This window comes from Musca vetustissima, unplaced genomic scaffold (genome assembly GCF_032173495.1).
Source record: "Musca vetustissima isolate MV318-11 ecotype Yass unplaced genomic scaffold, APGP_CSIRO_Mvet_v1 utg3853, whole genome shotgun sequence".
Lineage (NCBI taxonomy): Eukaryota > Metazoa > Arthropoda > Insecta > Diptera > Muscidae > Musca > Musca vetustissima.
The window spans coordinates 50,417-63,064 of record NW_026872664.1 but is presented as its reverse complement, the minus strand read 5'-3'; the positions used below and the strand labels follow the sequence as shown (position 1 = coordinate 63,064).

The 12,648-nt window shown below is 36.3% G+C and overlaps 1 protein-coding gene across 1 annotated transcript; it reads right to left on the bottom strand.

Annotated features, from left to right (window-relative positions):
• Nucleotides 1-2,034: 2,034 nt before the first annotated feature.
• LOC133337479 (receptor-mediated endocytosis protein 6 homolog) lies at nt 2,035-11,617 on the bottom strand. The gene is made up of 9 exons (XM_061545702.1): nt 11,456-11,617; nt 11,222-11,368; nt 10,716-11,152; nt 5,835-9,437; nt 5,486-5,603; nt 4,845-5,419; nt 4,600-4,770; nt 2,251-2,347; nt 2,035-2,186 (listed from the first exon to the last, which is right to left on the bottom strand). Exons 1-9 carry the CDS (start codon nt 11,600-11,602, stop codon nt 2,043-2,045), a joined length of 5,439 nt encoding a protein of 1,812 aa, XP_061401686.1. The 5' UTR covers nt 11,603-11,617; the 3' UTR covers nt 2,035-2,042.
• Nucleotides 11,618-12,648: the final 1,031 nt, after the last annotated feature.

Below are 12,648 nucleotides of genomic sequence, written 5' to 3'. Positions count from 1 at the left end.
CATTTACAGACATTATGACAAAAAAAAAACATTTTGCCGTTTTTAAAAGACTGATTTTTAGAGAGATTTTCATTTTCAGGTAATAGGCGCCCAGCACCAAAAAGAAAGTACATTTCGAAGCATTGTTAAATTGAAATACAGATAACTCAGCAACTACCGAACCGATTTTTATAAAATTTGCAAAAATGGTTAGAGGAAATTCTGAAGTTTTATTACACAATGGCAATTCATATTTTTAGTCTCATATAGGGTGATTTTTTAGCTATTATCGTTTTGGCAACGTCATTTTGAAAAGCTTACACACATTTCGTGTTTTGTTCCACTTTCAAAAACGGTTTCAGTTTGGTCAGTGTATGACTTACCAATTGTTGTGTGGTTTTACATTTTTAGGTAATAGGAGCCCAGCACCGAATAGATGAGGTATATTTCGAAGTATGGTCGAATTTAAATTCTAATAACTCAGGAAATACTTAACCAATTTTAATGAAATTTGCATAAATGTTTAGAGGGAATTCTCAAGTTATTCTGGCATATTTGACAATACATATATAGCTGGTATTTAAATACTCCCTAAAAACTCTCTTCTGCTCGTCCATAAATACTGCCTTCAACTAGTCGATAGATACAAATTAAATTCGTCTATAAACACTCCCTTCTTCAGCTCGTCTATAAAGACTCCCTTTTTCAGCTCCTCTATAAAGACTCCCTTCTTCAGCTCGTCTATAAAGACTCCCTTCTTCAGCTCGTCTATAAAGACTCCCTTCTTCAGCTCGTCTATAAAGACTCCCTTCTTCAGCTCGTCTATAAAGACTCCCTTCTTCAGCTCGTCTATAAATACTCCCTTCAGCTCGTCTGTAAAGGCTCCTTCTTCAGCACTTTTATAAAGTTTCCCTTCGTCAGCTCGTCTATGAAGACTCCCTTCTTCAGCTCTTTTATAAAGTTTCCCTTCGTCAGCTCGTCGATAAAGACTACCTTCAGTTCTGCAAAATCACATTTTTTTATTCATGTCGATCTTGCAGCAAATGAACGATATGAGAATAAAAAAATCATAAATGTTTTTTTTTAATACTTCATGTATCATAAACATTGTTTATTGTTGTTTTTGGGGTTTTTTTATGTTATATTGTTATATTATAATGTATATATATATATTTTATTCATGTCATGTCTTGCATCAAATAAGCGATATGAGAATAAAAAATTCATAAATGGGGTTTTTTAATACTTCATGTATCATAAACATTGTTTATTGTTGTTTTTGGGGTTTTTTTATGTTATATTGTTATATTATAATGTATATATATGTCTAGTATTCGTAATTACGACTTGTTCGTATTAATAAATATCGAAAAATATTTAAATTTTATTCAATAAACTGGGATATATATAATGTTTGGGTAGGGGGAGGAGAGGAGGTGGAGAATTAATGTAGTTTAGTTATACATATATAGAAACTGTTTGAATATAATAATATCATTATTTAAAGAATTAAAGTGATCGTCATTATACAGTATTATTATTATAGAATGAAAAACAAAGTAGAGGTGTGCTAACATTTAGACATGCAAAAAGTATTTTTTTAAAATAATGAAAAACACATTGGGCGGGGGGTTTGAGAGGTCATAAAGGGAACAACATTCATTCATTCATTGCATAGCTATTGCTTCCGTATATATTGGTTGGTTGTTTGATTGATTTTGGCTGGATACTAAATTTGTTTTTTATAATTACAGTTATAATAAATAATTACTTAAAAGTATATATAATATATAGCTTAAAAATTATGATATAATTTTTAATAACAAAAATATAATAATAAAGATAATAATATATGTTCTTTTTTTTTAAATATCATACAAACATCATAACAATTTTTTTCTATATATTATAAACTAATAGAAAAATATAAATGTCTATGTAAATATATTTTTTTTTAGATTTACACCATCCATGAAGAAAAAAATATTGGGGAAAATATATATAAAACAATAATAAATAGGTAAAGAAAAAAATAATTCACAACTCTTATTTTCTGTTCGGATTTATTGTTCCAAATAATCCATGGTCTTTATAAATTTCACCACCGAACCAAACAAGGTCCAATGAAATAGTTCTTCACCATTCAATTTTTCACCAATAAAACAAGTGATATATTCGACCGTTGATAATAGATAAGGTGGATTGGCCTAGGGGTTGGAGAGAGAAGAGAAAAAATTAAATAGAATGGTAAACGGTATGAAAGAAACTCACCATAATAACAACATAAATGAGTACGGGTAAAATATCATCGGCAGCTGGTACTCGACCACTGGACATGTGCAGTAAGCTCATTATACTCGATATACATCTGTTGAAAATAATAATAAAAACACGTTTATCTTACGACTGACGAAAAAATAAATCGTAATGACAACAAAGACCACTCGTCTGTAAAAACACACTTCATCTGGTCTAGAAATACTCTCTTCCACTAGTCTATAAAGACTTCTTTCGTCTCGCCTATAAATACTCTCCCTACAGCTCGTCTATAAAGACCCGCTTCAACTCGTGTATAAAGATTCCCTCCACCTCCTCTATAAAGAATTCTATCAGTTTTTTTTATAAAGACTACCTTTCACTGGTCTCTAAACACTTTCAATCGTTTATAAAGACACCCCCACTCGTCTATATAGTATCGCCTCTTTAGTCCATTTTAAAACATTTCCTACAGTTCGTCTATGGAATATAATTTTAACTCGTCAAAAAGTCTCACTTCTTCAGCCCATATAAACGACTCCCTTCGTATATTAACCTCCATTCTTCATCTAGCTACAAAGACTGAAAAATACTACCTTTCACTCGTCTATAAAGGATCACTCCCATTCATCAATAAAGTCTCACTATCACTCGTCTATAAAGACTCACTCCCACTTGTCTATAAAGACACACTCCCACTCGTCTATAAAGACTCACTCTCACTAGTCTATAGAGACTCACTCACACTAATCAACAAAGACTCACTGCCACTCGTCTATAAACACTCATTGCCGCTCGTCTATAATGATCCCTTCTTCTTTAAAGACTCACTCCCACTCGTCTATAAACACTCTCCCCACTCATCAAAAAAGACTCACTACCACTCGTCTATAAAGACACACTCCCACAAGTCTTTAATGACTCCCTTCTTCAGCTCATCTATAAGGACTCCCTTTCACTCATATATAAAGACTCACTCCCATTCGTCTATGAATACTTCCTTCCGCACTCCACCAGCTAGTCCCTTTATAAAGACTCATAAATACTACCTTTCACTCGTCTATAAAGACTCACTCCTACTCGTCTATAAAGACTCACTCCCACTCATCCATAAAGACTCACTACCACTCGTCTATAAAGGCTCACTCTCACTTGTCTATAAAGACTTACTGCCACTCGTCTATAATGAGCATTTCTTCAGCTTCGTCTATAAAGACTCACTTCCACTCATCAATAAAGACTCACTCCCACTCGTCTATAAAGACTCACTCCCACTAGTCTATAAAGACTCAATTCCGCTCGTCCATAAATACTGCCTTCACCGTACGGATAAATACCAATTAAGCTCTTCTATAAATACTCCCTGCAGCTCGTCTATAAATACTCCCTTTAGCTTGTCCATAAAGACTCCTTTCTTCACCTCGTCTATGATGACGCCTTTCCGCTCACTTTTAAGACTCCCTTCACGTCTATAAAAACTCTCTTCCGCTCGTCCATAAAGACTTTCTTCAGCTCGCCGATAAATACCAATTAAGTTCCTCTATAAATAATCCCTTCAGCTCGTCTATAAATATTCCCTGCAGCTAGTTCATAAAATCTCCCTTGGTCAGCTCGTCTATAAAGACAACCTGACTCCCTTCAGCTCGTCTTCAAATACCCCATTCACGTCGTCTAAAAGTCTTCATTCAGTTCGTCTAAAAATCTCCTTACATCTCCTTCCACTCTTCTATAAAGACTCCCTCCAGCTCGTCCATAAAGACTCCCCTCTTCAGCTCGTCTATGATGACGCCTTTCAGCTCGTTGTCCATAAATAATGCCTTCAGTTCGTCGATAAATACCAATTAAGCTCCTCTATAAACACTCCCTACAGCTCGCCTATAAATACTCTCTGCAGCCCGTCCATAGACTTCCTTCTTCTGTTCGTCTATATCTCCTTTGGTCAGCTCGTCTATGAAAACACTCTTCTTTAGTTCTTCTATGACACCCTTCAGCTCGTCTTTCAACACTCCATTCACGTCGTCTATAAGTCTCCCATAAGGTCATCTAAAAATATACCTTAAGGTGTATAAAAGACACTTATAAAGACTATCTTAAGGCCGTGTTTAAAAGCTCCATGCTACACTCATATAAAGAATGCCTCGTCTATACAGACTCCCTTTAGCTCGTATATAAAATTTCCCTGCAGCCTGTTTATAACGACTACATTCCACACTCATATAAAGACTACCTCCAGCCCGCCTACAAATACTGTCTACCACATCGACTTTAAAAATTCCATTATTCCATAAAGTCTCAATTAATAGTTTCCTTTCCTCTCGCCTATATATATGCTTTCTATGTACTAAAATAATTCAAAATACATACCTTACAACACATTGTAGCTTTTCGCGAGGTGTTTTATAGGCCGATATAAATGACAATTGTTGCTGGGCAAAACTCCATGGGGCTTCGGATAAATAAATTTGGGGTATACACAAAGCTGGATGGGATGGTGTTATAATATTTTGTAATTTGCGTATATGCTCCGATAAAACACTGAAAAATATTAAAAATTAAAAAAAAAAAATAACATCAACGAAATCCGAAGAAATACAATTTTCTCTACTTACGTATCTCTTGACAAATCAGCATCCTCATTGGGAAACATAACCTGTTGATAGATACTCTGCAATAGAATACGCTCCAATGCCAGACGTGCCTCAATCGCTTGCCATTCAGGCATACCATTCAAAATGCCACCCGGTGCCAATAATTCTTCTACGAGGCCATCAAGATATTCTTCAATTAATTCGATTTTATCATCTGAAACCGTTAGACGGGCAAATTCTTCTTGGAATGTTACAAAACTATCTTGTTTCTTTTCAAAGAATAAACGCATACACAATGCCATTAGATAACGATTACATGTGGTACTTTCACTTCTTAATCTAGATTCGAATTGATCGATATTTTCCATAATCATGAGGAGATTTTGTCGATAACGCATTAAATATTGTAAATAACTTTGACGCTTTTGTATATCATTTTGTAGTTCTTGCATTAGTTGGGTATGCTGGGCAACATCCAGCGTGGATATACAACGTATCGCTTCCGATACATAGGAAATTTGTTGGAAATTTTGTAAATTTATAGCTTGGGCTAGCTGTATTTGAAGATATGTTAACAGGGGTGAAATGTTGGCATGCTAAAAAGGGAAAAAATGAATTAATTTATTAATTAATAAAAAAATATTAAGTGTTGTTGTGCTTACCGTTGTATGTCGGAAATCTCCAGAATGTAAATCAGTCTTAGACAATACAGTTCGTATCTTCTTCTTGATAATATTGAATGTTAGGGTCTTATCATGCATGGATGGATGTTGATTATTGCTGTAAATAAAAACAAAATGAAATTAAACACGAAACAAAAATTGCAAATATTTGGATTGAGTCATCATTTTTATAAAAATCGATTAGCAAATTTTTTTCCATAAAATTTTCGGAAAAATCGAATGAGAAATCGTACAATCAAATGGACTTAAGTGGTTTAGGTCTCTTATGGAAATTATATAATTTGTTCTTTCGTTTTTGGTGTATCTACTTCATACACCCTTTACATACCTTAAAATTTCTTTACTCGACTCCTCAATGGTCGAACCGCCAACTGCACCCGCTGCACTGGCACCATTACCAATCGATGAATTTGTGGCCTCGCTTGATGTACTAACTTTACGACGATATTTTGCTAAAATATCTTCACTCATATCATAATAACCTCCATTACGATCCTGCGTAGATCCTGCAGCAACGGCGGCTGCTGCTGCTGCAGCGGCACTTGTACTGGGTAAATTGGCACCTAAGAGATCCAACGAAACCTCTGCTGCACTATTCGAAAATGAAACACTACGCGGACATTGTGTAATTTCATCAACATTTCCGCTCGCTGTGTGGCGGGACTTGTGGCCACGACGATGTTTGAAAATGCCCTGTTTTAATTTATTGAAAATACCCGCTGAATTGGATGACGATGCTGCCAAATTTAAGCCATTGGTACGCAACAAAGACGAATCGGGTAAACGTGTTGATGCTGATCTATGATGTCTAGAGGCCATGCCATTTGTGCCTGGCACCCCTCCTCCTCCTGCTGCAGCAGATGATGATGTTGATGCCTTATCCGCCGATGCATCAAAACTTATACTTTTCGGTATGGCTCCAGTTGATTTTGTGGGTTTACTGGTGGCAGATTGTGTCATTATTCCCCCGGGTGCCATATTATTTGTTGGTGTGTTGCGTGCAGCCTCCAGAGAATTATCCATTGTTGAATCGTTGTCATTATTATTGTCCTGGATTTGTAAATCTGAAGTCTTATTGCACAATAGTAATAATTCGTCGGACTGAGACTGCTGCTGCTGGGTTTGTGGTTTATCACTTTGCGGTGATAAATTTGGCATTGCTGATACTCGAGAGGGCACTGTGCTGAGTACAATTTCATGATTTTCATAATTCAGAGACTGATGACGCCGTAAATGTGTCGAAGAATTGGAACCCCGTTCGGTGGATTCACGACCACCTTTCAAGGCCATTATGCCATTACGTCGCCCATCATCTCCTGCCGTTCGTTGCAGCGTATTACTTTGACGTCGTTCTACAAGATCATCGGAAAGATCTTGTAAAGTTGGTGGTTCTGGCGGAGCTATCGAAGGTGGTGTTAGATCTTTATCATCACAAAAATCTGAAAAATCTATTAGATCCTTCGATTCATTACTTGTATTACGTTTTTTCCTCGACGACGTTGATGCAAATGGCGATGGTAATTTGGCTGTCGCTGCCGCTCCTTGTTCCTCCAAACTCAAGCTTTGATTTGAAATACTACTCTCTGCCGAGGTTTGCCGACGCATACGATTTCGATGAGCATTTGCAGCAGCTGTCGATGTACTGGGTGTTAGAAAAGAATCCTTGTCACCACCATCATTGGCAATACTTTTATAGTTTTGTTGGAAACTATCTTCCGCCGCGCCATGTTGATTTGTGGTTCTCACCGAACTGCGGGCCAACGATGAACCATCCCGATAATGATGTTGCGAGGCATTATTCGTTATGGGATTTGAATTGTCGTCATACGAATTGATGGCATCGTAAAATGCTGAATCTTCTTGGGAACGATCGCTGGCATTGCCACCACTGCTGCCGCCGCTCAAGTTCACATCATCAACACTTCCGGTGGAGGGTGGTTTGGCAGCTGCAACATTTTGTGCAGCTATTGAGGGTCTCGACGAATTCCGATTACCCCGATTGCCGCCACCCATGCCGGAGAAGAATTGTTCCGACAGCGATGGACGTCCATGATGGCGATTGGAGGGGGCCGATGATATGGCCGCAGCCAGCTGATTTCTTTCCCTCTCCGAACGCATACTAATCAATGAGGTGTCCGACCTGGCCGTTATGCTGGCATTATCATCTGTATCCACCTCATTTAATTTCTCCGAATCTGAAGCGAGCACATCAGTACTCCAATTAGACTCCGACCTCTGATCGGAAGCATCTAAATATCCTGCACGAACATCAAAATTATTATCGCCTGGCAAAATGACTGCTGCTGGTATCAGCGGTGTAGAGAAATTCCTCTCTCTTTCCCGTTCACTGGCATCTACGGCCTCCGAATCACTGGCCAATACATCTGTGGACCAGGTGTCTGATATAATCGACACTGTTTCATCTCCTTCAAATTTCTTAATTTCAAATTTACAAAATTTATCTTCAATATCCGAACGAGCTTTTGATATCAGTTTTTGCATTTGTGGGGTGGGTAAGGCATTGTTAAGTGATTCGCCATCGATTACCATTGAAGAGGGTGTATCACGGCCACTGATGTTTGGTGTACCCCGACCCGACACATTGGCCGATACCATATCTGAGAGATTATCATTTTCTGCATTCTCTTCCAGCTCCAAGGAACTAGTCACAGAATGATTGGAGGGTACCTCACTAACAGCCTCCAGGTTATCTGAATTACCAATGGAGGCATCATCATGTGATAATGAAAATCTGGGTGTTTTATTATGCAAAGGCCTTAGGACATCCGACATGCCATCAATACCATCGAAACCATTTACCACCGATGATTTATCGACAGTGGATTCTTGTTGATAGTTTTCCGTATCTACCAAATCGCTATTATCCTGACCAATGCTATTCATCTTCAACACTTCCTCTTCCGACAACGGCTGTAGTTTTTGCTCACCACTACAATTATAGAGATTGAATATCAATATTGGTTCATTATCCACCTCTGGTGCTATAGATCTTGTTGGCGATGAATGATTAGAGTTGTGATTAGATGAGGGATTATCTCCCACACCATTGCCATTAATGTGATGACCATTTACCATCAAGGCATTCCCCGACGACGAAGATAAATTAGCTTCGCTATTGCCATTATGACTAAAACTCATAGTCTTAGCCAATTTACTTTTGGTTGCCTTGCTAATCAACGACTGTTTTGATTTCTCCTTGGCTGGTGAAGAATCATTGCCTGCCGCCGGTTGTTGTAATGCCTCTGAACTACCATTTTGATGGACACTACTTTCCGGTAATTGTTTTAAGATTTTCTTCAACTTGTCCTTATCCTCATCTGGTATATCATACTCATCCGATGCGGTTAGTATTCGAAAGAAATCGATGAAATAATTTAAATCCCTCTGGGTGGCCATTAGCTGGGTACGGTCGAAATCACTTTGTTGTGCCAATATGGCGACAACATCCTCCCCCGTTTGAGTGACCAAAAGTAAATCAATCAATCGTGTCACTTGATTCGATTCAAATTGTCCATATACTTCGGCATAACGGGCATCGATGTCATCATGTTTGGTCAACGCCAACATTTGTACAATTTGACCAATTTGCATAAGATTAAAACGAACTTGCTCGGATATCGGTGCATCGATAATACCCATTACATCGGGACTAACTATTGCCGGACATATGAAATGTGTAAAAACCATATCGGTGATAATTTCATTCATTATCTTTTCGGAAAAATGGTGAGATTGTTTCAGCTGATGACACATTGTTTGTACTAGCCATCGCAGGGTGGAGGGGAACAGTGACCAATTATATAGTAAACTATCAATAAAGGTCTTCGCTAAGTTGTGTAATTTTTGTATTGTCTCTGTATGAAATTTATCGATGTTTTCGGCATATGCGGCAGAATCTTCGGGACCAAATCTGAAAGAAGAAAAAATAGATTATCTTCATGTACCACAGGGAGATATTTTTTCTGTAGAAAGAAGTAATACTCAGTCATTAAGGACTTTTTAGGAAAAAAAAGAACTGGAAAAAATTGTCCTGTAATTTTTAAGAAAAAAGAAATCCTCAGAAACTGAAAATATGACAGAACCTGAGAATCTTTTCTATAGAAAACATATTAGTTCTGGTGACCTGAGAATTTTTCCTATAGAAAAAAATGTCAGTTCAGGTGGCCAGAGAATTTTTTTTTCTGTAGGAAAAATATAAGCCCTGGTCTTCTGAGAATTTATTATATATCATTCCTGATGTCAACGTGGTCTGTGATTTTTTTCTATGGCCTGATAATTTTTTCTATATAGAAGAAATAAGTCCTGGTGGCCTAGAAAAAATATCAGTCCAGGTGGCCAGAGCATTTTTTTCTGTAGGAAAAAATATAAGTCCTGGTCTTCTGAGAAATTGTTCTATATAAGTCTTGATGTCATGGTGGTCTGAGATTTTTTTCTATGGCCTGATAATTTTTATATATAGAAGAAATATGTCCGGTGGCCTTGATTTTTTTTCCATATAGAAAATATCTGTCCTGGTTGTGAGAGAATTTTTTTTATATAGAAAATACCAGACCAGTATCACATAATATTTTTTCTAAATAGAAAATATCAGTCCTGATTGCCTGAAAACTTTTTCTAAAAAAAAAATATTAGTCCAGGGGGCCTGAGAATTTTTTAAATATGAGTTAAATATGACTCTATAGGAAAAAATATCAGTCCTGGTGGCCTAAGAATTTCTTCTATATTAAAAAAAAATAAGTCCTGTTTCTATATCTAAAAATAAGTGCAGGGGATTTTTTTCTAATAAAGTCCTAGTGGCCTGAGAATTTTTTTTATTTAGAAAAAATTAGGTCCTGTTGTTATGTGTCCTGCTGGCCTGAGAGTTTTTTTTTGTATATCAAAAAATATGAGTTCTGGTGGCCTGAGAATTTTTTCTATAGAAAAAATCTTAATCCTGTGATTTTTTTTCTGTAGAAAAAATAACAGTCCTGGTCTATAGAAAAAATATCAGTCCTGGTGGGCTGTGAATTTTTTCTATTGAACAAATATCTGGCCTGAGAATTTTTTCTATAGAAAATATATATTTTTATATAGAAAAATATCAGTCATATCAGCTTCAAAAAGTTGTATAAATAAAATATAACAGTTATGGTGGCCTGAGAATAGTAATATAAAATACAAATAAAAATTAAAATATCAAAATACTCACCTCCTTATTCTCTCCTTGCTACTAAAACGCTGTATAACTTTTTGCGGATCAACATCCAAAATGGTATCCGTTTCAGTTAATACACTCATTATGGGCTGAAACAGGGCAGCTGTCAGGAATATTTTCGCTGAAAACATCGATTCATTTAAACGATGATAGAGGCGGGAAAATGATGAAGCATTTGCTCTCAGCAACCGACGTGGATTATCACTGGTTACAATTTGTATTTCAATGAGTTCACGCAATAATTTCAATGTCATTTCGACATCTTTTGTATTGATGGCATTACCAAAAAGTCCTGTACTTATCGTTTGTATTACGGAATTCATGTGATGTGGTGATATTTCACCAATACTATCGCCCGTTGCCAGGGATACAGCCAAAATATATGGCGATTTGTAGAGATAATTAAATAATTCTTCATAGGCAATGGCATGCTGAAAAGAATGTGCAAAAAAATGTAAGTTATGCATCTCAACCAGACAAATATATATGTATGTACTCACTTCATAATTTAAAACTTTCTTGGAATCAACAAAATTGGATTTTTCATAGTTATTGGCACGCCGACAACACAATGATGGTCCCAAGTCTGGACGTGAAACAATTAAATCGTTTAGATTTCGTCTTTGTTGGGCACATATGTAAGCCAACTGTAAATGGTAGAAAAACAACAAAATTAAAAAATATCACAACAATGCAATTATAGAAAAAAATAAAAGACGTGATAGCTCACTCACCTTTGTTATCGATGTTGAATTCTCTGACAATGCCTCTGTCAGCTGGGCAAATGTTGCCTGCTCCTGTTGTATGAATAGCTGTTCTTGTCTCAGTGTACGTGCTAAATCCATTATCTCTAAGAGATTTCCTTCCGTATTCGATTCCATGTTTGCCGCTTCTGTGTTTTATAAATTTTGTATTTTTTCTTTTTCTACTTAACAAAGAGTACTGCTGAATATTACAAAGAACCGTCACCACACAAATCAAATCACTTCTCCGATGATTTTGATTTCTTTTTTCTTCGACCTTTATTAAACCATTAAATATTGCGATACTGAAAAGAAATAAATGAATGAAGGAGAAATAGTATAAGAACTTGTAATTACTGTCCAAATTATAGGAAAAGGAAAAAGCAAATACAAATATATAAATTATATGTGTGCTAAATATAAACTTGAACTTGAAGCGAGGGTGGTTCTCTCGCTCGCCTTTATCAAGGCTTGTCTGGCGTTAGGAATACAACAACAACATCATCAGCAGCAACAACAACGACGACAATACTATTAACAATAAAAGTAATTACACGGACGAAATTATTGTGCAAGGCGCTAACAAGTACTTTTTGATGACGTAGATAAATATATTAATTTTCTATGGGTACGAGGTTGGTATGATAATTCTCAGTGGCCTGAGAAATTTTTTTCTATAGAAAAAGTAATCCGTGGACCTGAGAACATTTGTTATATTGAGAAAAGTAGTCCTCAGGGCATCTGAGGAATTTTTTCTATAAAAAATTTTTCTATAGAAAAAAGTAATCCACAGGGACTTGAGGAATTTTTTTCTATAGAAAAAATTAATCCTCAGGTGACCTGAGGAATTTTGATTCTATAGAAAAAATTAATCCTCAGGGGACCTGAGGAATTATTTTCTATTGAAAAAAAGTAATCCTTAGGGGACCTGAGGAATTTTTTTATAGAAAAAAAGTAATCATCAAGGGTCGTGAGGAATTTTTTTCTATAGAAAAAAGTAATCCTTAGGGGACGAGTGGAATTTTTTTCTATAGAAAAAAGTAATCCTCAGGGGACGAGAGGAATTTTTTTCTATAGAAAAAAGTAATCCACAGGGGTCCTGATGAATTTTTTTCTATAGAAAAAAGTAATCCTCAGGGGACCTGACGAATTTTTTTCTGAGGAATTTTTTTCTATAGAAAAAA

Coding starts and splice junctions, on each gene's coding strand:
- LOC133337479 (XM_061545702.1), bottom strand. CDS start 11,602: ATGGAATCGAATACGGAAGGAAATCTCTTAGAGATAATGGATTTAGCA. Junction 5,420..5,485: donor GAGATTTCCGACATACAACG/GTAAGCACAACA, acceptor TTCCCTTTTTAG/CATGCCAACATTTCACCCCT. Junction 2,187..2,250: donor TCATTTATGTTGTTATTATG/GTGAGTTTCTTT, acceptor TCCAACCCCTAG/GCCAATCCACCTTATCTATT.